Source organism: Berghia stephanieae, chromosome 7 (genome assembly GCF_034508935.2).
Source record: "Berghia stephanieae isolate SIO BIC M18660-M18661 chromosome 7, UCSD_Bste_1.3, whole genome shotgun sequence".
Taxonomy (NCBI): domain Eukaryota; kingdom Metazoa; phylum Mollusca; class Gastropoda; order Nudibranchia; family Aeolidiidae; genus Berghia; species Berghia stephanieae.
The window spans coordinates 31,537,449-31,565,383 of NC_088366.1; the positions used below are offsets into that span (position 1 = coordinate 31,537,449).

The following is a 27,935-nucleotide window of genomic DNA, read 5'->3' on the forward strand; positions in this document are numbered from 1 at the left end:
TTGAAGTGGTTATTTGTACTACCACTACAAATAGCGAAAACTACCGCTTTTCACTATTTGTACTCCCAGAACTCTTATGTGTTTAAAGTTGCAAACCACCGCTCCTTTACCTATTTGTAGCTACCTACTCCCAGCACTCTTATGCGTTTAAAGTTGCATTTGTGAGCTTTCAAGGACCAGCCGACCAGCCTCCACTTTTCGCGGTCTTTCTTTGAGAAGTGTGAAGCAAAAAAAATGGCCCTCTCGGTAAACGAGACATTCTCATCTTTTCTCCAATTTGAAAACATTCGAAAATGAGAATAATGTACTTTTTATTAAAAAGTCAACAAAGAAGGTAAGTAAACTAGATACGACCATTTTTTTCCTTAATTAAGTGGCAACTCATTTCTCGTCATTCTCACTCTAACTCTATCACTCTATCAACTAAGACTAAGAGTAAGAAGAGTACACCACCTCAAACATTTGTCAGTTCATATCTTTGCTTTTATGAGGTCTATTTTCATTTTGAAAAGTTCAAAGTGAACAACTAAATGACGCCGATTCAGTGGTGTATTTGGTCTATCTTCATGTGAATAAATATTTTATTATTGACTTTTCCAAAATTCCAATAGGTCATTCATTTGTATGTCGTGATCTATTTTTCCTTGATTTCAGCTGTCTCAGCTCTAAACTAGACGTCTATACTTTTCTTTCTCAATAAATAATTCATTTTCTGTTTGCAATGTATTACAGAGATGTTGATTTACCACATGTAAAAATTTCAAAGTTGTATCTGAAGCTGTTTCTGAATTATAGTGATTATCCATTGGGATGCTGTGCTTTGGTCACATTTTTTCCTATTAAGCTAGACCTCTATATAGAGATTTTCCACCACATAAACGGTCATAACTTTTTAACCAGTTGAGACAGAGCGATAATTTTTCACTCTAGTTAATGTTTCACTCCCTTTATTTTTCTACGCTAAATTAATACCCATAGCCACTATTTTGAAAAATTCTTGCAAGTGCCTACTAAGAGGGTTGAACTTGAACCTGAACATGCTCCTTCTTCTTCTTCTTCTTCTTCTTCTTCTTCTTCTTCTACTAATAACTACAACTAGATAGGTACTACTCCTCTCCTGAATGATCGGAACCGTTTAAGAACTAAATTACGGGTTCCACCGGCGCAGCTCTCTAGACTTCCAGTCCCACGCCCACAGTGCCCAGTATGGGCGGGAGACCTTACCCCGATGTTCCTCGAGCCTCGTGGTAGTTTCACTTTATAATTGTTTTAGCTTTTGAACTGTGGATCTTTTGTCAAACGTTTTATTTTAATTTTTCAAATTTAGTAGCACTTTAAAGGCCTGCGTTAGGTATCGCTCTGCTGTACTGTAACTGTAAGAGCGTAAGAATAACATGGTAAAAGTACTGTAAAAGTATGCTGATGAAAATGATATTGACAATGAAATTAAAATAAGAAGAACAATAGAACTTATAAACAAATCAATAAAGAAGCTTTAAAAAAAATGAAATTTAAAAGAAGTAAGAAAAAACTGCCTCAAGAAGTGAAAAAAATTGTCCCTGTTGTTGAGATGTGAAGTGGACGTGTTTAATAATCGTGTCTGTTAAGAATTAGAAGAAATGAAAGATGCCACTTTTTATTTTAAATGTAGATTGCACATTAGCAGAACACTAAAAAAAAAAGTAAAGAAAGAAAATCCAATGTGGCAACTTGGTTGCTAGTGAAAAAAGTAAAATTACTCCGCTCAGCATTGCTGCTGGTGTGATGTCTAGTGTTAGTTAGGTGTCACTATATTAGAGTGATATCTTGTTACTTCATATTTTCATTTTAAAACCTGTAGAACAACTTGATTGATTTGTAAATTTCCTTATATGACCATTGTTTTAGTTTTCCGCAGCCATTATAATTCAATTTGAAATATTGAAAGGTACTGGAGAGGACTCTTAGCGGGTTTTTTTTTTTGTCTCTTAGTTTTAGTTATAGGTCGTAATGCAGGTCCAAGTGTTGGAAATGTACAAGGTTTTATTTTTTATTTTAAGGTTAGTTGAAGGAATACTTTCCTTAGCTCAAGGAACGTGCTGAAGACCTCCCCTATTTACTACTTACTACTACTACTACCCAAGTACTAGTGCTAGACTACTTCTTCGGCCACCTCACTCCTAAACGGACTGACACTACAGGCAACTGATATTATTCTCTCTCTCTCTCTCTCTGAGTGTGTATCTGTCTGTCTATTTCTGCCCATCTCCCTCTTTTTACTAATTAGATTGTAGGTGTTTGGCAAATTCTCAAGAACAGCCAAGATATATGCGGCTGTGTGGCACTCACTTCCGGATTGGAAGGTCCTGGGGTCGAGCCTCGTCAAGGACTCACATTCTCTCACTGTACTCATGTGTATGATTTCCTATCCGCTAAGAGCGTTGTCTGTCAGAAGAAAAACATCGCCTAACGTTCTACTTGTTACGTGTTGCTGCTAGTCATGGATCCTTTGTAAAGTGCTTTGAGCATGTTTGGTGGATATTGCGGCTTATGAAAGCTCAATTCTTTTTTTAATATTTATAATATATATAAAAAAGATGCAGGATGACGACGGGCATGCGCTACTTTATGATGTAGTATAAACCATTCCTAATATATGATTTTGCTAAATAGGCCTACACTCAAATTTTACGAGTGTATCTGGTGGCAAATATTAGACACTCGTTGCCACTGTGATTTTGATGAAACTTGGCTTATACACAGATACATGAATTTTCCTAATACGGCTTCAAACATGCGATCTGAACTTCAATTTATAATGAAGTAATTTTTCTCAAATGACAGCTTGATTGAATGTGACAAGATCCTTTTACTTAATACAATTCAGTTTAGTGTGGTCTGTAGTTGTTTGCCTAATATTAGAATGCACAGAATTTGAATTTCTATTGACTTTAAATATTGAAAACAACATGCCTTTGGCTTTCCATTTGTGCCATTCCATTCAGCTTTTGACCTAGTCCCTGATTTGAGTACCACGTCACAAATTTCTTCGAGAAAACTCTCGACTTACTTTCTTATTCTTCTAACGTACTGAACTGTAACACCTTTGTCTCAGTTGGAGAAAATATTGCAATTTTTAAACTTAATATTTAGGTATTTATGTTATGATCTTTTATATTATTCCGTGTTTTTCAGCTTCCATCATATCACCCTGAGGAAAGTTGGCTAATTTATGACTTTTGTGTCTATGAATGCAAGCAGGTCAAATAGCAATTGACTTCAAGCAAAGGAGTTCACCCTAACCAGAGGTAGGAGGTTGTTTTTGGACGGGGGCAGGAGGTGTTTTTTTACTTTTACATATTTAAAAAAAATGAAAATATTATATGCACAAGGTTATAATATTTCAGAATAACTCGGAAGTAAATTATCACCATCAGCTTTTCTATCTTGATTGCCAAGACAATTTTAATAAAGCAATCAAACTGATTCTGAATTTTAAAACATCCAGAGGAAGAGGCAATGTGTGCCTATCTGCAGCTCATTTACAGTCTTCAGTGGGTGGGCTGCACGATGTAATGCAGCAAGACAATAGTTCAACTATTACCAGAAGTTTTAAAAAGTGAAAGACTTGATTTGTTCAAAAAATCTGGTTGCGCTGGATTAGTATTATTATTGAATGTCTTATTAAGATTTATTTTCAATTGCTCTATAATCTGCATGTTGAAATCCTTCACAATTGAGTTATGCAAGTAACAACGCTATTAATATTTTATCATACTATGTTGTGGATAATTTTATTATTTTGTAATAAAAAGTTTTTCTTACCATGCAGGACTCTGAAATTAATACTGGTTTCTGAGGGTTACAGGGGCTAATCACCCATGTGATAAATTGGTAAGACTCATTCATTTTATACTAATTTTACATTGACATTTTGTCCCTGCCGTTTTTCGCTGCCGAAAATTTTACACTTGACAGCAATTAATCGCAAATTCTATTTTAGTCGTAATTAGACTCAATTTTTTTTATAAATATGTATTATTTTTTCTTTTCCTGTTACTTTATATTGTTACTTAATTGTCCCTCCCCCTCCCACTATTGAGTGTAATATATAGTAATAGATTAGTTAGGTAAATGCACTATTGACACCAGGACCAAATGGTTAAAGGACAACAGCCATTCCAACTCATATTTTATTACGATACATTCAAGGTGGCGCACTGAGATGGAGAGATGATGACCAGCTTGTGACAAAATTGACTGTTCCAGAATTTGTATTTTTTTAAAATTAAAAATAAAAATTTCTTGGAAGGGTTCTGGGCAGAGAGTTCACATTTTTCTATCCATTATATTTGTTTTCCCTTTCCATGTTGCTCCCTGTCTTTGTTATGGATTAAGATTGCTCATTTTTTTCCTGGTCCTTGCGGGGGTCTTTAGTTGGGAGGCAGACAGTCAAATACAGTACCTTTCTTCTTGAGATGATTTTTTATACTGTAAATCATCTCTCTGTTATGTAGGTACTGTTATAGTTATAGGTTTTGAATATTATTGCATTATGTAAATGTTTTAGCAGGATCCTTTGCTTGTGTCTCGGTGAGACTTTAAGGTAATGTCAAAATTGGTACATCTTTGAGGTGCTCGTGAAATCTACTGTTCCCTATTTATTGAATCAATCACTATATCATCATCCTTTTTATAGTGTTGTAAGCGCTATTAAGTCCTGTAAGACAATATAAGCAGATCTAGGTGGTGGCATTTTTTTGGGTCTTTTTTTTTTTTTTGTCTTTGTTTTTTATTTTGTTCCAGATAAGGAATTTTAAGATTTGATGGTTGTCCATAGACTTTTCAAAATAAAAATTTGACTTTGACTATGAGTACGATGCAGTTATAAGTGCTTGATTTATGAGGACTAATTATAAATGGTGACCACTCTATTGCGTTTTTGTATGCCATGAAAATGTTACAAAGACAATGAAGCGACGTTTTTTAGGAATTCTGCAGTCATTCGTTTAACCCTTGAATTTGATGAGCGCCTGTTGCATTTTAGTTCATTCAAGTATTTTAGAGTGACAAACACAACTCGTGCATTATGGGTTTATATGCAGATTTTTGTCTTTAAATTGTCAATAAAAAATAAAATGCTTTTTTTTTGTTTTGTTAGCTGGCAGGTCTGAATTGAATGCTATTGCATACAATTTTGTACTTTTAATCTTTTTCTTTTTACATTTAGCCATCCTCACTTTATCCGGAGAATCGCCTGCCCCTCGTGAATGAGACAGTGAAGGCTATGGCTAAAACAAAGGTGTCCACAACCCAACTTAGGCAATACATTCAATCAAGCCAAGGATAAAATGTGTTGCCTAAAGATGTCGAAGATTTGCAGCGGAGATTGTTCAAGACTGACATTGACAGGACGAATGGTGAGACGGAACAGGAATTACTGAGAGAGATAGAGGAGGAAGGCGGTGTAACAAAGTTCAGTGTGAATGAGGATGGTGGTTTTGAGTATTTGTTTTAAGTAACGGGAAGAATGAGGCGTGATTTGAGTGTTTTTTGTGATGTGTTTGTTATGGATGCAACATACAAAGTAAATCGATATTTGTATCCATTTGTGAATATTATGTGCATAGATGATGAGGGTCATGGCGGGCGAAAGACTGGAAATCCATGACCAACCTGAAACTGACATTGTACCAGTATGACGTGTGACAAATACACAGGAAGGACTGTATCGAATTGTATCTTCAGTGACAAACAGGATCAATAGCTTGTTTCAAGTTATGGTAGAACATCAGTTTCTGCAAAGAATCTCCCAGTTGGAACAGTTTTTGACTCTTGTCTCTGAAGATGAAGACTTTGACATTGTTGACATGACTGACTTAATACAGACAAATCCCCATTCTAACCCTCTTTCTGACTTTTCAGAGACACCAGACATTGTAAATGCACGTACTGACCAGAGACCACAGACATTATAAATACACACTCTGCCCAGACAGAGACCACAGAAGTTATGGACACACAGACTGACCAGACAGAGACCACAGACGTTATGGACACACAAACTGACCAGACAGAGAGACCACAGACGTTATGGACACACAGACTGACCAGACAGGGACTCCAGATAACAGAGACATGCGACCATAAAGATGCCCTTGACATGACAGAGACAGTTAGACTGCGAAATTTTTAAAATGTGACTCTGCACAGGAAATTTCATACAGAATTCCCTTAATACCTTTACTCATTGTCCATTTGTAAAATTTATTTTCATGTAATAAACCATCAAAAAAGTAAATTTTTAACGTGGGTGGGGGCTGTCACGTTACTGTAGAACGAGCTTAAGTCTCAATGGGATATTAGCTTTAGGCAACCACGAGTTGGTATTTTTCAAACCTGTTGCTATGCTATCTTGTGATGACAACGTCTCTCAGTCGCCAAACGTCACTAGCTATCCTTCACATAATGCAGGGTTGATTGTGTGAAGTACGTTTGGGGCCGGAAGATAGCAAGGCATAGTGCAGGCTACTGTACTGTGTCAGTCCGTGAACGGGTGACCAATTCATAGTACAGAGAAGGCAAATCTGTTACTATATGTCCCAATAAAAATATAACACAGAGAAGGCCGAAACTGTGTTATACAGGTTGGTACAGAATAAAACAAATATAACACAGGAGACCAAACACTGTGTTGTAGAATATCAAAATTTCAAGGGTGGTTGGTCAGTGACGAAATAAAAAGGGACATTATAAGTCGTAATATCACATCTCAATAAAAGAGTGTGATAGTAAAAAGGTGCCTGTTAACAATTGAGTGGGTCAAGTCTCTATCCAGATTCAAAAGTATAGTGCAAAGTCCTGTATGTAAAACAAAATTGAGAAGCATGGTTGTTCTCAATACTTGTTGGGTCGTGATCGGTATAGAGTGAAGTAGTGTTCATGCTACACATCTTCACGAAAAATCAGAGCAATGCTGTGTCAAGATTACAGAGGAGCAAGAAGACAAGATTTGTTTGTGTGTCTTTATATGTTACGGAATAGGTACATTTTGGTTATCAAAACTTTCATTTTTATTTTGACATTTTCTTGATCTTTTAAAATAAAATTATAATTTAATTTAATCAACAGACTTGTTTAATAATTTAAAGATATACTTTTGTGGGGACCTTTTGTAAAATCATTAGTCCGATTGTAGTTGTAAATTTCTTTATATTCTAATGTCATAAAATCAGTGACACCACTGAATTCCTACCAGCGCTTTTACTCACTGAGTCCCTACCACCAGCGCTTTTACCGAGTCCCTACCACCAGCGCTTTTACTCACTGAGTCATAGGCTTTTACTCACTGAGTCCCTACCACCAGCGCTATAACTCACCGAGTCCCTTCTCAGCGCTTTTACTCTTCGAGTCCCTACCACCAGCGCTTTTACTCTTCGAGTCCCTACCACCAGCGCTTTTACTCACTGAGTCATAGAGCTTTTACTCACTGAGTCCCTACCACCAGTGCTATAACTCACCGAGTCCCTACCACCAGCCCTTTTACTCACCGAGTCCCTACCACCAGCGCTTTTACTGGAGTCATAGAGCTTTTACTCACCGAGTCCCTACCACCAGCGCTATAACTCACAGAGTCCCTTCCCAGCGCTTTTACTCTTCGAGTCCCTACCACCAGCGCTATAACTCACAGAGTCCCTTCCCAGCGCTTTTACTCACCGAGTCCCTACCACCAGCGCTTTTACTCACTGAGTCATAGAGCTTTTACTCACTGAGTCCCTACCACCAGTGCTATAACTCACCGAGTCCCTACCACCAGCGCTTTTACTCACTGACACTGTCCCTACCACCAGTGCTATTACTATTACTGAGTTATAGAGCTTTTACTCACTGAGTCCCTACCACCAGTGCTTTTACTCACTGAGTCATAGAGCTTTTATTCACTGAGTCCCTACGACCAGCGCTATTACTCACTGAGCCCCTACCACCAGCGCTTTTACTCACCGAGTCCCTACCACCAGCGCTATAAGTTATAGTATAACCGAGTTATAGAGCTTTTACTCACTGAGCACCTACGACCAGCGTTATTACTCACTGAGTCCCTAACACCAGCGCTAATACTATTAGCCACCAAATCCCTACCACCAGGGGGGACAATATAAGCTCAAATTAGACCCCAAAAATTCTTACAGTGATGCAGAAAAAAACAACGAACAGATCTCTTTCAAATTTACACAAAATGTTTCTTACAACAAGATGGATAGGTTTAGCAATAGTCTTGAAAATAAATTTTTCAGAATTTTTTTTCGATTTCTTAGTGAAAATTTGGTGTGACATGACAGGAAAAAAAATTGATTTAAAAATTCATAAAACTGCTAAATTTTTGTTTAGCCCAAAACCCAACCATCATGATGCAAAACACATAAGAAAAATTCTGACCAAATTTGAAGACAATCTGATGGGAAACAATCCAGATGTGGATGTTAGAAAATCAGAGAATGACGCACAATGAAATTTTGAGAAAATGAAAAATTTGTCTTTAATTTGATAATAAAGCTAATTATGCAGACAAAGGCCAACATTCATCAAGTATAACCAATATGGAACAAGAAAACAGCAATATTTTATAAATTGATCAAATTCTGAAAAAAATTATAAACGATTCGCTAACCCATACCTCTAAGAAAAAAAATTGCGAAATAATTTAATATCTGCTGTTATTCACCAAAAAATTACTTTAGTGGTCAAATATGCTTTATAGTTCTAAAATTCTTTAATTATATCTCATGAACTAATAATGTAATGTATAATTTGATGCTAAACACCAAAAATAACTGAATTAAAAAAAAAAACTTTTTTAAGGGGCAACATAAGCTAAAATTAGACGTAAAACCCTGAAATTTCTAACATAGATGCACCCAAAACTAGCATATAATTTTTTTTCAAATTTAAACACAATGTTTCTTTCATAAATAGCTATATCATGAAAACTCTTGGAATAATTTTTTTAGAATTTTTATTTGATTTCAACTGAAAATTTAGCGCGGATCAACAGGAACAAATGAATTTTAAAATTTATAAAATTGCTAAATTTTAATTTACCCCCAAACACTTACATCATGATGTTTTTTTTCGTTTGTTTGTTGCTTTAGGTCTCTTCCAACACAATTGAGGTTATATGAGAGACCGCTGAAACAAAAAAACAAGCAATCTAACAAAAATAGTACAAATGTCAATCAAAATCATAACCTAAAGATATCATAAGCTAAATTATAAATAACCAAGAACAAACAGGCAGAGGATTTACAGGAAAAAAAATATCCCCTGTCAAAAATACAATCACAAACCAAAGAAGCAGGATAGGCTAGTAAAGAGAAGAAGAAACGACATCACATCACTATCGGATCGTACACCCATGCGAACATCATAGGTATATGATTCAAGGGTGATGCTCCCATCCAACCACCCGCACATCATGATGTAAAACACATCATAGAAAAGATTCTGAATAAATTTGAAGATAATTTAAAGGAAAATGATTGAGGTAGGATTGCTAGAAAATCAGACAAATGACATAAAACAGACATTTGAGAAAGCGCAAGCTTTTTCTATAATTTGACATAAAGTTAAAAGGCTGATTTTGCAGACAACTAAAAGAAATGATCCATCAAACTTTCAAAATATGACCGTAATAGAACAAGAAACGAAAATTTTGTAGATTGATCTAAGTCTAAAAAAAATTATAATCGGTTCACTAACCCATACCCCTTAGATAAAAAAAAATGCTGTAAAATTGATTTTTTTACGCCCAGAGATAAAATAATTTTGTGGTCAAATATGATGTCATACCTTATGAATTCATCATTATAATCACAAAACCTAATTATTTACTGTATACAATAGGTTATACAGATGATTTCTAGATATATTAAATGATTTTTCAAAATATGATATGGCACGCTATCCTCATTTTTCATTTTTTTATTCTACTTGAGAGACAAGTCATATAAAATTAGATATCAAGTCAAGTTGAACTGCAAAATCAATTCTATTTTAGACAATAAAACAGTTAAATAGTGCACTAGCTCTGAATAAAAAGCAATTTGCTTTCCCAAACCCTTGGAATAAAAATCTCTTTCGCCTCAATACAGAAAAAGTCAACACTACTTGTTTGCCACCACTTTTTTTGTAGTTCCACAAAGAGGGTTGATCCTGCTCTGGATGGAAAAATTGAAATAAAAAAGAGACCCATTTCATTAGCAATTTTTGGAAATGGCATTATTGTCATAAAATGCATTTGTCAAAGACATAGCAATTTTTAAAAAATGATCATTATTCACACCAACACACTTGAAATTTCATTGGTTTTACATCCATAGAACAAAACTCTTGGCAACAAACTATAGTCTGTCGTTAAGTTAATACATTCAGTAGTAATTCAATTCAAATGATGCTTTGCCATTTTCATTTAGAAAAATGAGCATTTATTTTATTGATCACCAATAAAAAATGTAAAGGCGCAATGGAGATTTGAAAACATTACTAACCATTGTCAAAAAGTGCATGCATACACTCTGGTCTGCTGGCCCAGATGATGGTTTGCTGATTGATGAGTTTTGCCACAGGCAAAGGTTTGCCTCAACACACCTTGCCAGAATAGCCCTTGAGCCAGCATCTTTATGGATTGTCAGGACACCAGTAACGTCAACAGTGTTCTTTCATGTTAGCTGTCGATGAAAACAAAAAATTAAATTAAATTCACTACAGCAAAATAGGCACATGCCAATGCTAACGTTTATAACAGCAACACTTCGCATGTTGAACGGGACATAACGTCTGTTAGGCGATATTACAATTTCTTCGGACAGAGACAACGCAGTTAACGGCCAAGTACACATTTTACAACTGAGTCCGGTGAGAGAAAGTGAGCAAAGTGCCTTTTCCAAGGGCTCAACTATGCGCCGAGCGAGGCTCGAGCCCAGGACCTTCCGGTCCAAAAGCGAGTGTCATACCACTACGACATAGCCGTACGTAATTTTTAAAAATATAATAAAAATAATCACACTAATATAATTATCTCACGTTGTCATCATCATAGGCATTTCAAAACTACTAATAATACTACCACTACAGATATCTTATCATTATAAAATATTACTCTCTCTCTCTCTCTCCATGAACATAACATACAAAACCCAATTTTCCGATATAAAAAAAACAGCCCCCCCCCCCCCCCCAAAAAAAAAAAGTTTTGAAAAAGTATGGACGATGCATGCTGTGTCGGCCATAATAAAGATAATAAATAACAATAACTGAATGAAAAGTATTTTTTTAAAGGACCCTGAGCCTGGAATGTCGTGAGTACTCGAAACCTCTTGATCTTGATAAAATTAGAAACCTTTTGACTGGGGATCGAACATTGAAACACCTGGTTTTAATCGCCTGACATGGAAGGCTGATTTAAATTATTTGGGGGGGGGGGGGATTAGTATTTTAATTTGTTGTAAGCCCTGTTACTGTTATTGTTATTAGCGACAAATGTGTCAGCTGATGCACAATCAACAAACACACAACCCCAAAGCATGTTTAGTTATAAAAATAAGAAATGAATTAAAATGTGCATTTCGTATGCTTACCTTGTAAACTGAGTATTCTGTGACTTGAAAAGAGTGAAGAATTACCAAAGTCCGTCAAAATCAACTTGTAATAATAGTAATAATGTGATTGTGATGAGATGAAGTGGTCACTTTTTGACTTCCAGATAATTCATTGTATATTGCAGTTCTATCCGTATAAAATGTTATATTTTTAGTAATTACGCAAATTCTATTTTTAGTAAGAGTACAAATAAGCTCTGGCGTTATTTGCAGTGGTAGTACAAATAAGCGTAGCCTACAATTTTTTAACCCAAATTCATGGATAGAATCCAAAGGTTTTAGTACGATTTATTTTTATTTTTTTCTCAAGCGTGAATGATTTTGAAAATGTTACATTTGATGGAATGATACCTACATGTCATACATCAATTGTTGACTGTGTTTCTGAATGATCAGTTGCATTTTGTACTATAATTATCATTTCAGTTAGTTATTTAATGCCCATTTTCACTAATATTTTTCTCATACCATTTTGAACATTTGCATAGTTGTATTGATTTTATACTTTAAATGGCTTAAGACCACATTAAAACTTTTATTATTTAAAATTAGTGGTAGTGGTAGTAATAATAGTAGTAGTAGTAGTAGTAGGAGTAATAGTAGTGGTAGTAGTAGGAGGAGGAGGAGAGGAGCACGAAGAGGAGTGATTTTATCTTAAAACTTACAATTGATTTACTGGACTGGCAGATGTATATCATCATCACAACTTTGTTTGTTTGACCAGCATCATCATCATCACATTATCATCTCTTACCACGACCACCATTGGATCACCACTGCTAAACAACCATCACATCATTGTCACTGTCAAAATCACCTTCACCACCACCACAGCTTCATCATCATCATCATCATCATCATCATCATCGCCACCACCACTAGAGCACCATCGCTACAACAACCACCACCTCTTCCTCTGAAACTAGCATCAATATTACCAACAAGATTGGGGCTTTGTTCTTTGAGTGTTTCGAAAGTAATACCTTAGCTATTGCATTTTCTGAGCCATACACTAATTCAAAATGCTCATTTAGTTTAATTTCTCGATAAACCAAATACAGTGCAACCTCTGGATAACGACACCCCTGAATAAAGTCAACCCCTAGATAACGACATTGACCTCTGGTCCCGATTTTTTTGCTATATTTTCTTAGTAATAAAAACCCCCAACTAGCGACATACATTTTAGCAAAACCCCTGTTTAATGACATTGGTATAACAATAATTGGCAGTTGATGCCGATGCTTGGTAACTGACCATCTATATCTTGTAGTTGTAGTCTTAACTTATAAAAAATGTCTCCCCCCTCCCAATGAGATCGCTTTGTTACGGACCAATCAGAACACATGTTTATACGCTGCATGGAACCAGCACTTGTCCATATGGAACCACAGCAAAAGAAGTTTATCAGTGGATGGAACTCTCAAGGGTCCATTAACTGTCCATGTTAGCTACCTGTCTGAGGTCAGTGGAGGTTAGCTGATATCAGTCAGGCAATGCCTTGTCCAATGGGGGCAATTATGGATATGTATGGTCTTATGGTATGTTGGAATAGCGGAGAAAGCAACAACAGCCTCTTCACTTTATTCTTTTCATTTGAAAAATCAGTTGTTTGTCTAAAAACAGTAGTCCAAATTTTATCTTATTGTGGCTAATACTAGGTTGTTTGTTTTTTTAATATCCCAAGGTGTAGATCTACTAATGTTTAGAAATGCATGGAATTTTGATGCACTTAAATAAAAATTTTGGTATTCAAAACTCATCAACAGTAGTATCCCATGGATTTGACTTAAATTAAAACCGAAACTAAATGTGTGTATCTGTGTTCTTGTGTGGTATTATCAAGTTGGCTCTTGATTTTTATTATTTATTTTTAGTTTCGTCAAATGGCTTTCGGGCACTGTTTACGATCAAAACAATGACAAGACATATTGGAAAGTGAAACCATATGTAAACAGGAGAAATACACATTCTAACATTTTTGAGACATTATTTCTCTCAGACACTGTAATCACGGGTCTCAACACGCCCTTTTTGCCGCCATCTTGAAAATCCCGGAATAACGACACCCCTGGATAACGACATAATTTTCCTGTCCCGGGCAATGTCGTTATCCAGGGGTTGCACTATACTACTAGAGATTGCTGCGATGGGTGTTTGAATGATGGTGATCAATTTATTTTGTTTGCCTTTATATAATTTTTAAATATAGTTCGAACTTTTTTCCACATGTGCAGACAAAACACACTTTTTTGCTTTAAAAAAAATCTTTTAAGAGTCAAAGAATACACTTTTCATTCTGGGAAAGTTGACTGGTCTGCATATGATGGATCACCTTTGAATTTTTTTTTTTCTTTTTCACTGGCATCTTCCCTTTTAATAACACACAAACACAATGTCATATAATTGGGTAATCATTGTGCTACATTTCAATATACTTTCATTCACCATTTGCAGAAAAATTGACATTTGAATTAGCTGCAGTTTTGATATTTTTGCTCTGTATAGGTAAACTGGTAAACTAAAAATAATACACTTGATAAAGATTGTTGCTGGATGGAGTTCCTGACCTCCCATAGTGGCCAGGATGGCACTTATGGTGTCTCCTATACCCTTATAGCTTTTTTTCCAATTTGCTTTCTGTCTTTGTCTTGGAATGAGATGAATTGGTTTTGTCCTGGCCCTGGCCGGAGTCCTTGGGAAACTCAAATGCATAGTTATTGTTTTTTAGAGGATATATTTTTCCTTGTAAATAATCTCTCCGTTATGTATTATTATATTTGTTACTTTGAATGTGTAATGTAAACATTTGAGTGTATTCCTCTTTGTTGGATAATGTACTTTGTGTTCAGATGAGACTTATAGGTGATCTCAAAGTAATCTGCATCTGATCCCTATTTGTTCCCAGTTCCCCTTTGTCTTACTTTTTCTTGGGGTGCTTTAATTGTAATTCTAGAATTTGACTATCCCATTTTCTTCCTTTTTACTCGCGCTGATATGACCTAAATGTGTTGCAAGCGCCATAAAACCCTTAAAAACAAAAACAAGAAACAGATTGTTGTGAAATCCTGTCTGCCAATTCTGCCGGAGAATGAGCATTTGTGTCAAACATGGGGAGGTTAAATTGGCCATTAATTACAAAATTAATATGGCAAATTATGGCCCTTGTGAAATTGTGATCTAACATCAAAGCTCATTGAAGCCACAAGTTATGCGATTTTAAGTAGTGGAGATTACAGGATGCTAGGCAGGACTCGAGTCCAACAGGTGGAATTCGGTTGGTATTAGCCGCCCTAAAGAAGATTAAGAGATAACACAGTGAAAGCATTTGTCAACAGGGCTAATATTGCAACCAACAGAGATTAATTGTGGATTACAACAAATTCATCCATCAGCGAATGTCCAAATTCTGATCCAGGTATCCAGGACATAAAAATTTGCTGAACAAATTTGAATTTATAGCAATTTGAATAAAGAAAAAATACATGTTATGCTCTGCCAGGTGACATCTGTATTGGAAGTCTTCCCAACATCAAATGCAACACTCTGATTATCAACGGACATAAAGATGCATTAGTACCCCAAGAACACCCAAAGTTCTTGCAGAAACACATACCAAATTGCAGGTAAGTTATAAAGCGTAAAGAATATTTGTCATGGGGATGAACTTTTCTTTTTTTTACTGAATGGTAGATGTTTATTAATCTTTGGATATGTGGTTGATAAAGATCTTTCCTGAAAGGGGGAGCATTACTGGTCCAAATTTGCTGACTTTATTATTTCAGTGGTAGGTAACCCTCTCAAGATAGGGAATGGGGGGAAACATATGACCCCAGGACGATTTACAAGTCCTTTTCTCTGCTCCCTATATTATGTTATCCTTTCTCTTTTACTTATGTGTACTTTATTTAATTCGAAACACATAAAAACATACAATCCTAGACGAAAAATCGAGAAGATGACAGTATAGGCATAAAGTGTGGAGGGGAGAGGGGTCTATTTGAAAGTTGACAAACAGCCTACAGAGCTGAGGTTTCCATGAACCGGATTATTTCATTTCTACTTGGTTGAGCCTGCACATATCTGGGTGTGGTCTTTTGACCTCCCGTGGTGGGCAGGAGGTCATTTGTTGTATCTTCTATCCCCCTATATCTGTTTTTTGAGTTGCTTTCTATCCATTCTATCTTTGTCTTGGAATGCGATTGCTTGGTTTTGTCTTGGCCCTTTTGCTGAAAGGGGAAACGGTCAAATGTATAGTGTTGGTTTTGGGAGGTGATTTTCTTTCCTTGTAAATCATCTCTCTGTTATGTTCTGATCTTTATATTTTTGTTTTGAACATATCTTGTTAACATTTGAGTGTAATCCTCTTAGTGGGATCATGTGCTGGTGTTAGGATGAGACCTATTTCAAACTAAGTAGTTTGATGGTATGCTCTTGGAATCTGCATCTGTTCCCTATTTGAACCAATTACCCTTTGCCTTACTTTGTCTTTGGGGCTTTAGTTTTAATTTTTGAATTTTTTGACCATCCCATTTTCCTCCTTTTTACTGACACTGCTATGACCTACATGTGTTGCAAGTGCCGTAGGGATGAGGGGGTATATTTGAGCAAGGGAGATAGAGGGAGGGATATGACATGAAGGAGCAAGACATGTGTGTGATGAACAATTCAATTTAAATTCAGCAAGTTGTTTCTTTTTTCATTCAAGCAATGCTATGATTTTATTCGAAAAATAATTGCCATCAGGGATACCAAATCATTTGGGATTAAGCTGTTATAAAATTTAAGAGAGATTGAACTCAACAATTAGGTAAAAATCTGGGAATGGCAGTATTTTGGATTCACGTTAGTTTCAGACAAATGTTTTCAAATTAATCATTCTTAAGTGAAAAGAAACAAACATTTTTGCCCCTGGGCTCGTTTCTCCATGTCTTACTGTAATCCTGTTTGTCCTGCTGTTTCTCAAGAGCTTGTGATCTAGAAGGAGGCACTGAACTCTAACTATAAGATAACTACCCACTTTATATTCAATGGCAAGAACGTAAACCTGGAGTGGTATTCTGTACCTTCTTTCCCTTCATGGATACTGAAATGATTTGGTAGTGTCGCATGTGTCGTCAAAGTTCTAAAACTTAAATCAAACATGTATTTGTATCTTTTCCAGAACAATTGAATGGCCAGAAGGAAAACATAACCTTCATCTACGATACCACAAAGAATTCAACGAAATTGCAGAAGCATTCCTGGATGAACCAGAGTAACATGGCTTAAAATAGTATGAAAAGACCTACGCCTTTCAAGTGATATCAAATGTAGCAACATCACTTGTTTTATGGATTTGTTATTATAAGCATTGAGTAAAAATTAAATTCCAAAGAATATATGATAATGTTATGAATGGTAAGATGATTTACTTAAATAGAAAGATCATTCAAGATTATAATTTTTCTTCTACATTTATTGTCAATATTTTCATTGTTATTGCATGATCACAACTTTGCAACATATGTCATCTAAAAGTACATCTGGAGCAACCTCCCTGCTGGTGGCTAGTGAGAGATAAATCTAGCTGTCTCTTCTACCCCCAATGTCTATAGTTTTCTTAAATGTGTCTGTTCTTGTCCCAAAATGCTAGCAAGGGTCCATTGCTTCTTTAGTTATTTTTAGGGGTTTTAGAACGCTTGCAACACCATTAGATCATTTCAGGGCCATCAAAAGAGGAGGATGATAGATGAAAAGTTTTAGATGTAAGTTAAAAGCACCAAAGAAAAAGCAAGACAATGGAGATTGTTTCAAATAGGGAACTGAAGATGCCACACGCAATTCTACTTACCTATAAGTCACATCCAGGCACAAGTAAAGGGTTCCAGTACGAAGGATATGCTCAAGTGTTTAGAAATTGCAGCAAAATGAATAAGACATAAGAGAGATGATTTACAAGAGAAAAAAGATGAGAGAAAAAAAAAACACGAGCAATCTCAATCCAGGGAATCAGGACCCTTTGCCAGTAAGGAAACAATCAAATATATCTGAGAAGTATATTCTTAACTTATTCGACCCTTAGCGGCCACAGCCAGTTCCATTTTTAGTGCCAGCTTAGTATTTGGTAAATTCAGAAGAAAAAAAATCATTGCAAGAGAACTAATGGATGGATTGTGATTTTTGTTTTTGCAAACAACAGTTCTGGAATAAATTGTTAATGCATTAGATTGAAAGTTGAAGCAATTTTTTTTACCACTTGTTTGATTTGAAGCAAGATGATAAAAAAAAATACTGAAACAAAAATCATAAGATCATATATTTGATCTCTGTCAATAAACATATCCAACAAAATGATAGTTATTTTGCAAATATTATGCTGGCATTAGATATAAGAAACATATTGATAATAAAGTTGTAAGCATCAGATAAACTCATCATTTTGAAAATAGAGTCAAATCGCCCCCCCCCCCCCCCCCCCCTTTTATTTTTCACCAGAAGATCAGAACAATGTTACAAAATCGCCAACAGGATAAATTTTTGCTCATTTTCTTCAGACTGGATGTTATGAAAGGGAGTAATAATCCTTCCCAAAATGTATTTCAAATAAATAAAACTAATTAAGTAAAATTTATATTTAGGATCTTTGTATCCAGCCACACGGTCTGTTTTGCGAGTATATTCGTCAGTAGGCTGTAGGCGTGGCTTGGGTTTGCGAGTATTCTCATCCACAGGGCCGAATCAGTTAACCTTACCCTTTCTATCCACTTATCATTAATCTAAAGACGATGATGAAAAGAATAAATCGAAGAATATATATTGTATAATATAATTCCTTGCAAAGGCATTTGGAGTTTTACCTCACATGTGTTAATTCTATAATTACTGGAAGCTGTTTTGTTTGTTTTTATTTTTATTATTATTATTATTATTATTATTATTATTATTATTATTATTATTATTATTATTATTATTATTATTATTTATTATTATTATTATTATTATTATTGATTATATTATTATTATTATTATTATATTATTATTATTATTATTATTATATTATTATTATTATTATTATTCATCTATAACATTATCCACGAGTGCCTGTGCATTGATAACAAATATTAAAATAATATATATCTTATTTTATGACTTAATTTGTGTTACTTTTACTTCAAAATCTAGAAGGAGGCACTGAACTCTAAATCTATAACACTTGCGACTAGTTAATAGAAAGATGAAGTTGTGGATTTGAAGTTAAAAGTACCAAAGTTAAAGCAAAATAAAGGGGACTGGTTCAAATGATGGTTCAAGGGTTACTCAACATTAAACGACTGGCTTACTTGACTTATTCCTTTTAACTCCATCTGGAGTATAGGGCGTCCACCACAGATCTCCATCTGGGACGTCTCTGGCTACCCCATGAGATTTAACACTTTTCAATTCTAAATTTAGCGTTCGTCTCCACGTTGTTGGTGGGCGTCGTCTTCGTTTTTGGCCTTGGGGATTCCAGTCAAGTGTTGTCCTTGTAATGGATGGGTCTTTTCTCAGGGTGTGAGAATCCATTTCCACTTTCTTATGGTTGTTGCAAAGTGCTTTCCATGACGATCAGAATACTTAATGAATATAGTAAGAAAAACCCATTTTAAATGCTTATAAATTGTCTCTTGTGGTACCTACTCTAAGGCGGTAATTAAATAAGAGATTCACTACAACAGACAAGGAAAAAAAAGTTGGTAATGATTATGATTTATTTATTGCATAATTTTTATAATTCTAAATGGATTCAATCATATTTTTTCTACAACAGACGATAACAAACATCACAAAAGCAAGACTATAATCGTCTTGCTTTTTTATATCTTATGAATGGGCCAAGGTTATCTCTTGCCATCCTGGGTGGGGATCCTGACCTCCCATAGCCGGCAGGGAGGTAATACTGTGTCTTCTATCCTCTTATATCTGTTTTCCAACATGCTTTCTGTCTTTGTCTCGGAATGAGATTACTTGGTTTTGTCCTGGCACTGGCCGGAATCCTATCTGGGAGGGAAACAGTCAAATGCATAGTTATGGTTTTGGCAGATGATATTTTTTTCCTTGTAAATCATCTCTCTGTTATGTATTATTATATTTGTTATTTTTAATGTATAATGTAAGCATTTGAGTGTGTTCCTCTTTGTTGGATTTTGTGCTTGTGTTTGGATGAGACTTGTAAGTGATTTCAAACTAAGTTCATTGGTGGTATGCTCTTGAAATCTACATCTGATCCCTATTTGTTCTCAGTTCCCCTTTGTCTTACTTTTTCTTGGGTGCTTTAATTGTAATTCTAGAACTTTTTACTATCCCATTTGCTTCCTTTTTACTGGCGCTGATATAACCTAAATGTGTTGCAAGCGCCGTAAAACCCTTAAAAACAAAAAGAAATCTCTTGCCATCATTACAATCCCAAAATGTTCTCCCAGAATTTTACGTTCTTTGCCAATCTGGAAATAAAAAAATAATAATTGGGACATTGATTATATAATACACCATCAAATATTTTCTGAAGGCACACTCAACACACTAGATTTAAACAAATTGAATTGTCTTTTTGTAACTAATGGTTCTCTCCTATAATTGTTACATATATAATGGGCTTGCCTACTTTTATACATTATCAGTTTCTGAGAGTTCTACAATACTGTACAAGCCACTCTAGTCAACCTATAGAACTGTTAACTTCAGAGGATTGTAAAAATTTGACATCTGAAATCAAGAAAAACTGTGTGGGGTAACAAATTTAATGTGCAGACATTAGATTGTGTCAATTTTCTAAAAATGATCCATACAGCTGACTCATTATTTCGTGTAATTTTGTAATTAAATCTTCAGTCTTTATGCTCCTGTACAGCATTGTCCTCTGCAGAGAGGCATACATTTGACTGAGATTGGTTGGGAAGGTCGCTTATGTAAATAAAAAACAATGCTGGTCTGAGAACAGAGCCTTGAAGGTCGCCTGATGTTACTTTACCAATACTTGATCCCGCCCCGGACAACTTCCTGTGTGTGTTGGCCTAGAAAGGAGCTATCCACGAAGTTGTTTCTGACTTTTTTGCTAGTTGATGCTGGTGTGGCATCTTGTCGAATACTTTGGCAAAGTCCATAATGATGGGACAGCGTGGCTCAGCGGTACGGACTTCGCTTCGTACCCGAAAGGTACCGAGTTCGATTACCCGCTGCGCTGTGTGGCCTTGAGCAAGTCACCTCGCCCTAGCTCAATTTGCGACGCTGCACTGCGGCTGACGCCTGGGTTATTCCAGTCTTCCATTGGAATAGACCCTAGAGACAAATTTCCCCTATGGGATGAGTAAAGGGAATTTAAATTTAAAAACGACATCTGCTTGCTCATCTTTGTCTAGTTCTGATTTGAAATCATTTACTGCTGAAAAGAGTTGTCTCACATGATTTGTTTAGGGAAACTGTTGAGTATTTGTCAGGATGTTGTTTTCGAGATGGGAAGTTATTGCCGATCTTATGATGTTCTCCATAAGGGACCGTTCACAATTGACGTCAACCAAAAGGGGGGAGGGGGGGGGAGTCTCTCAAAAGCTGACAAGGGGGAGTGGAGGTGGTCTCCCAAAAGTTGATGTCAACTATGCTATAATTATTTGATACCACCAGCAATTGAGCAAAATGACAGCAAGTGTTATATTGCCATTTGACACTTGACAGCCATCTGAATTCTTCCAATAAAACCATCGATGTAGATTTGAAGAGAGACAATTTTGCGGCTGCTGGCTAAATATCAGACATTTTCAATGAAAGGGAAATCGATGGCTATCCAGTGGTATCAGAGTTCGTCGCCCATGAGAATGAGGAAGTCTAGAATGCTATGACTGAAAAGTGGAAGATTGACCATGTGATACAATCACAATATATGTGCCTGATAGTGAAATGCTTGGACCCAGAGTGCTGCTCCCCTTTTAGGACAAACTACTGTGAAATATTTCCACAGCGTTTCTTGCCACCTCCTGTTCCAGTCAAAGCGTATTCTGGTGGCCTCAAGATAGATTCCACTCTTCATTTCGGAAGTCTGTTTCAGGCGCTCCATTTTAAAAATTTGGAAAGCATGAAACCGTCATGATTTGATGAACACTGTCCCTCCTTGAGCAAAAAAGATCACTCAGGAGTTACAATCTTAAAAAAGAGAATGTGTTCTTATTGCACCAAGTACCATTCAACAATTAAAAGTATGAATGCTCACAAGAGAGTTTGTAGTAAGAAAGATTTGTGTGTGTGTGTGTGTGTGTGCGTGTGTGTGTGTGTGTGTGCCAGTGGATGAGAAAGATGATGAAAATGATGATAACGCTGAAGATGGTGGTTCTGAAGAAGAAAACTTGATTTTACCACCAAATGGCAGGAATATTGTTGAGATCATAAATGATACCTTCAATATTTGAATGATGAAAAATTCTGTAAATATATTGGTGTGAAGATTTTAAACATTAAAAAAAAAATACCTCATATACTGTTATAAATAGTTCGCTTTCAGTCATGTTTCAAGTTGCACTTTTTTTAAAAGACATTTCTATTGTAAGGCCTGGCTCGAACGGGCAGCCAGTGTAGTGTTCTGACCATAGTTGTTAAACTTGTTTTCTCGTGTCGACTAATGCCCAGAACCATTCTGTACCTTTTGGAGTTTGTCAACTTTCTTGTCAGGAAGGAACACCAACAGCAAATTACAACAGTTGAGGCGTGAAAGAATGAGAGCACAGACAACTGCTTTAAGCTGGTTGGATGGGAGAAACAGTTTCATTCTTTGCAATCTGTTTAATTCAAAATTCATGGTCCTCACCATCTGGTTAATCTGGTGTTCCAGACTTAAAGAGTCGCCCAGTACAAAACCAAGATTTTTTGCTCTATATGTCACAGAGACGTGGCTGTTTAAAATAGACACACTATGTACATACCAGTCTTCCTGACATTAGAGGGTGTACCACATAATAACATTTCATTTTTATCTTCATTAAGTTTTAGTCTATGACTGCAGCCAATGCGCAACACTGTTCCACATGAAGCGAAGCCAAATGCATGCTAGATGGGATGACAGACTTATACTTATACAGCTGCGTATCATCGGCATACATGTGATAATTCACTCCATGGGGCTCAATGGCGCCCCCAAGGGGCATAGTGCACAGAGTATAGAGCACTGGACCTAGGACCAAGCCTTGTGGGACACCGAAGTTCAATGGTAAATCAATTGATTGCTTGCCATCAATCAAGACAGATTGTGTTCTATTACTTAGATATGATTTAAATCATTGAAGGACAGTGTCACTGATTCCAAAATTCTCGAAAAGACTTATATAGAATGGTGTGATCTATTGTGTCGAAAGCTGCTGACAGGTCAGGTAAAGTAAGTATGGAGACTTCTCCTCTATCACAAGACAGTAATAAATCATTGATAATTTTCAGTAAAGCAGTTTCAGTACTGTGATATTCTCTATAAGCAGACTGATATTTTTCAATTAAATTGTTAGACAATAGGTGTGATTTTAACTGCTTTAAAACAATCTTTTCGAGAACCTTAGCAATGAAGGGTAAATTCAAAACAAAAATATAACGATCAGAGAGATGATTTACACGTTTTAAAAAATCACTTCCCAAAACCAACACTATACATTTGACTGTTTCCCCTCTCAGCAAAAGGGCCAGGACAAAACCAAGCAATCGCATTCCAAGACAAAGATAGAAAGCAACTCAAAAAACAGATATAGGGGGATATAAGATACAACAAATGACCTCCTGCCCACCACGGGAGGTCAAAAGACCACACCCAGATATGTGCAGGCTCAACCAAATAAAAATGAAATAATCCGGTTCATGGAAACCTCAGCTCTGTAGGCTGTTTGTCAACAAAAGTAACAGATTTCTTCACCAACAATTTCAAATAGACCCCTCTCCACTCCACACTTTATACCTATATTGTCATCTTCTCGATTTTTCGTCTAGGATTGTATGTTTTTATGTGTTTCGAATTAAATAAAGTACACATAAGTAAAAGAGAAAGGATAACATAATATAGGGAGCAGAGAAAAGGACTTGTAAATCGTCCTGGGGTCATGTTTCCCCCCATTCCCTATCTTGAGAGGGTTTCCTACCACTGAAATAATAAAGTCAGCAAATTTGGACCAGTAATGCCCCCCCTTTCAGGAAAGATCTTTATCAACCACCTATCCATAGAGTAATAAACATCTACCATTCAGTAAAAAAAGAAAAGTTCACCCCAATGACAATTATTCTTTACGCTTTATACTTTACCTGCAATTTGGTATGTGTTTCTGCAAGAACTTTGGGTGTTCTTGGGGTACTAATGTATCTTTTATGTCCGTTGACAATCAGAGTGTTGCATTTGATGCTGGGAAGACTTTCAATACAGATGTCACCTAGCAGAGCATAACATGTATTTTTTCTTTATTCAAATTGCTATAAATTCAAATTTGTTCTGCAAATGTTTATGTCCTGAATACCTGGATCAGAATTTGGACATTCACTGATGGATGAATTTGTTGTAATCCACAATTAATCTTTGTTGGTTGCAATATTAGCCCTGTTGACAAATGCTTTCACTGTGTTATCTCTAATTTTCTTTAGGGCCGGCTAATACCAACCGAATTCCACTTGTTGGACTCGAGTCCTGCCTAGCATCCTGTAATCTCCACTACTTAAAATCGCATAACTTGTGGCTTCAATTAGCTATGATTCCTGTCTAATCTGGTGTTGAGATCAACATTTCACAAGGGCCATAATTTGCCATATTAATTTTGTAATTATGTGTTTTAATGGTCAATATGACTTCCAAAGGCTTGACACAAATGCTCATTCTCCTGCAGAATTGGCAGACAGGATTTTACAACAATCTTTTTTTTTTTGTTTTTGTTTTTAAGTTTTACGGCGCTTGCAACACATTTAGGACATATCAGCGCCCGTAAAAAGGAAGAAAATGAGACAGTCAAATTCTAGAATTATAATTAAAACACCCCCCCCCCCCCCCCCCACCCCCTATTAAAAAAAAAAAACAAAAAAAAAAAAACACTGAACCATTTCAAGGCTTTCCTATAGCTTGGGGCGATAATGGAGCTCAAGTATCTGTCACACCCGCCTCTGCACCAGACAAAAGCTTGGGTTCCTCTGATCTCGCATTACAAGCTGCTAATGGTTCTACAATAAAAACATACGGATGCTTTGAAACTAACATACGTATTGGATCGCGTTCATTCAATGCACGACTTATCGAAGCAGATGTCAAGCGTCCCCTACTTGGAGCAGATTTTCTACGTCATCATAATCTGCTTGTGGATATTCGTGGTCGACGCCTTATCGACGCTGAAACGTTTTCGCACGTACCTTGTTCAGTAAGTTCAGTTTGCGCAAACGCCGAACTCGCACCACTCGAGCCGAACTGCAATACATTCAGAAAATTATTGAATAACTATCCAGAACTACTTCAACCAACATTTTCAACGGCAACTGTGAAACATGGCGTGCAACATTTCATCACAACCAAAGGTCGCCCAGTATTCGCACGTGCTCGTCGCCTGGCTCCAGAAAAACTCTTGTGTGCAAAAAAAGAATTTTTGGAAATGGAGAAAATGGGCATAATTCAAAAATCAAAGAGCCCTTGGGCTTCCTCATTACACATGGTCCCCAAGGCTGATGGCACAATGCGTCCCTGCGGAGATTTTCGTCGACTTAACGATGCTACTATACCAGATCGATATCCTGTCCCACACATGATTTTACAGCAAACTTAGACGGTAAGGTCATCTTCTCGAAGATCGACCTTGTCAGAGGATACCACCAAATTCCAGTCGCTCCAGAAGACGTCCCAAAAACGGCAGTGATAACCCCTTTCGGCCTTTGGGAGTTCTTAAGAATGCCATTTGGATTTTAAAATGCAGCACAAGCATTCCAACGTTTAATGGACTCCATTTTACAAGATTTAGACTGCGTATTTTGTTATTTAGACGACATTCTGGTTGCAAGTTCAACTGAGGCAGAACACATGGAACATCTCAAAATCGTATTCGAAAGACTTAGAAACCAAGGCCTCGTTATCCGTCTTGAGAAATGTCTTTTCGGTGTGAGAAAAAAATGTTGAATTTTTACCATTGTTTCATTCCGAGACTAGCTGAAATACTTCGACCCCTATATAGTGCTTTGAAAGTCAAAAAACAACGTCAAGCACTTACATGGACGCAAGAAATGTCGAAAGCCTTTACTGACGGTAAAAATGCACTAAGTAACGCTACAGTGTTAGCCCATCCTTGCTTGAACTCACCCCTCGCTTTAACGTCTGACGCCTCCGACCAAGCTGTGGGCGCTGTCCTTGAACAACTTAATCATCAAGGTAATTGGGAACCATTGGCATTTTTCAGCAGGCAGTTACGTAAACCTGAACAGAAATACAGTACCTTTGATAGGGAGTTGCTTGGCATTAGGCTTTTAACGAAATCGGGTCGAACGCCGAACCCGAACGGATATAGCCTTCTCACGTGACCATGAACGAGATCTGGATAGTGAAGACTCTCAAGCGGTATGCAGCATCGGATCTAAGGTCACGTGATAGAGGATAGCTTGGGTTGCTGTTGGCTTGTGTTAGGGGAGGGGCAAGGTCAGTGTCATTCAATATTATATAATTGTGCATGTGGCGCTCTATACAGAGAGAAATTGTAAATTGATTACGGGGGAAGGTGGGGGGAGGGGGGGGGGGGGGTTGACCCACAAACGATCGAGGTGTTGGGCTTCGGGTAGACCATGATACGAAATCAAAGAGAAAAGGCCGCTGGTACTTGGATGGTGGAAATGGTTGGGGGGGGGGGGGGGGTAGTGACAATCAGCATGGGATGTATATATTAACATTAATAATATAGGCAATAGATGACCAGGGATGTGTATTGTTTGTGTATTGTTTGTATATGTTTGTGTGTGTGTGTGTGTGTGTGCGCGCGCGCGCGCGCGTGTGTGTGTGTGTGAAAGGGATTACACAAAAACACCTTTCTCTGTAGCTTCCAAATGATTACGTATACGATAAATTTGAAACCCACATTGTTTGAATCAGCTCACTAATTAATTCCTGAGCCTTGAGATGGTGACGCAACTATTACATACAAGACCTTGCAGTCGAGACGGCAGGGCTTTTGGGTTACACAACCACTATTTACCCATCGGTCAGCGGTACTCTTTGATGTATACAACACTCACCGCCTTTACGCAAAGCCGCCTGCCCATAAATCAAGAGATGGTCTCCTAACTGTTCACAAGCGAACTGTCAAACGCGCAATCGATGATTGGATAAGAATCTCAAGATCTCATATAATAAGGTAAGTTTTGGAGAGGTGATATCCCTCCACCCGTCATCGGACAGAACTTTCATTGCGTTATATCATATGAGCTCCGCCTCCTCTTTCTATTCGGGAGTGACGAGATTAGACGAGAGGACGCGAGAAAAAAAAATGGTCACGTGTTGGGCAAGTCGTTCGTTAGGCGAGCTTCGGTGTCTAACTATAACTCCGTATTCACTTAGCCATCCGTCATTTCCGTTTCATCATTGAAGGGAGACAATTCGCTATTTTTACTGACCATAAACCATTAATCCATGCCATGTCCAAATCAACTGAACCATTGTCAGCTCGTCAACAAAGGCACTTATCTGCCATATCCGAGTTCACAACTGACATCCGACACATTTCTGGGAAAAAAACAACACTGTCGCAGATTGTCTCTCAAGAGCAGTTACAAACTCAGTCTCAATTGGCATCGACTATCAAGCTATGGACATACAGGCTTACAAAACTGCATTAACAAGCCTCAAAATCGTCAAAACATCCGTTGACTCGGGTCCAGAGTTAATTTGTGACATCTCAACTGGCTACCCAAGACCTATCGTTCCTACCGACTTCAGAAGACCGGGTTTCGAAATTATTCACAATATGAGTCATCCTGGAGTTAAGGCCACAGTCAGACTTATGAGCAAGAAGTTTATCTGGCATGGTCTTAAGAAAGAAGTGTCAGCATGGGTTAAGCAATGTCACAACTGCCAATCTTCGAAAATTCAAAAACATATACGAGTACGAGCACCGTTAGAAACATTCCATGTCCCAGGAAAGCGATTCTCACATATAAACATTGACCTCGTTGGACCATTACCTCAGTCAAGGGGGTTCACCCATCTCCTTACTATAATTGACAGAAACACCCGATAGCCTGAGGCAATACCGTTACAAACCACAACAACAGAAGAATGTGCAAAAGCCCTGATCTCCAATTGGTTCTCGCGGT

General features: G+C 36.9%; 1 protein-coding gene and 3 long non-coding RNA genes across 5 annotated transcripts in view; 2 read left to right on the forward strand and 2 right to left on the reverse strand.

Annotated features, from left to right (window-relative positions):
- The window catches only part of LOC144977061 (serine hydrolase BPHL-like), a 31,914-nt gene extending 14,371 nt beyond the window's left edge, over nucleotides 1–17,543 (forward strand). For both annotated transcript variants that reach the window (XM_078921803.1, XM_078921804.1), the window contains exons 6-7: nucleotides 15,136–15,259; nucleotides 16,798–17,543. In XM_078921803.1, coding sequence (XP_078777929.1) covers nucleotides 15,136–15,259; nucleotides 16,798–16,894 — 221 coding nt within the window. In that variant the 3' untranslated portion in view covers nucleotides 16,895–17,543. The remainder of the gene's footprint in view (nucleotides 1–15,135; nucleotides 15,260–16,797) is intronic.
- Nucleotides 15–3,858, forward strand: LOC144977063 (uncharacterized). The gene is made up of 3 exons (XR_013646230.1): nucleotides 15–334; nucleotides 3,175–3,287; nucleotides 3,812–3,858. It is a non-coding gene; the product is annotated as an uncharacterized LOC144977063 (long non-coding RNA).
- Nucleotides 8,491–11,872, reverse strand: LOC144977062 (uncharacterized). The gene is made up of 3 exons (XR_013646229.1): nucleotides 11,613–11,872; nucleotides 10,524–10,703; nucleotides 8,491–10,193 (listed from the first exon to the last, which is right to left on the reverse strand). It is a non-coding gene; the product is annotated as an uncharacterized LOC144977062 (long non-coding RNA).
- A 1,870-nt stretch (nucleotides 17,544–19,413) lies between the features above and the next one.
- LOC144977064 (uncharacterized) lies at nucleotides 19,414–26,318 on the reverse strand. Its single transcript, XR_013646231.1, has 3 exons — nucleotides 25,936–26,318; nucleotides 23,916–24,040; nucleotides 19,414–19,652 (listed from the first exon to the last, which is right to left on the reverse strand). It is a non-coding gene; the product is annotated as an uncharacterized LOC144977064 (long non-coding RNA).
- Between the last annotated feature and the right edge of the window lie 1,617 nt (nucleotides 26,319–27,935).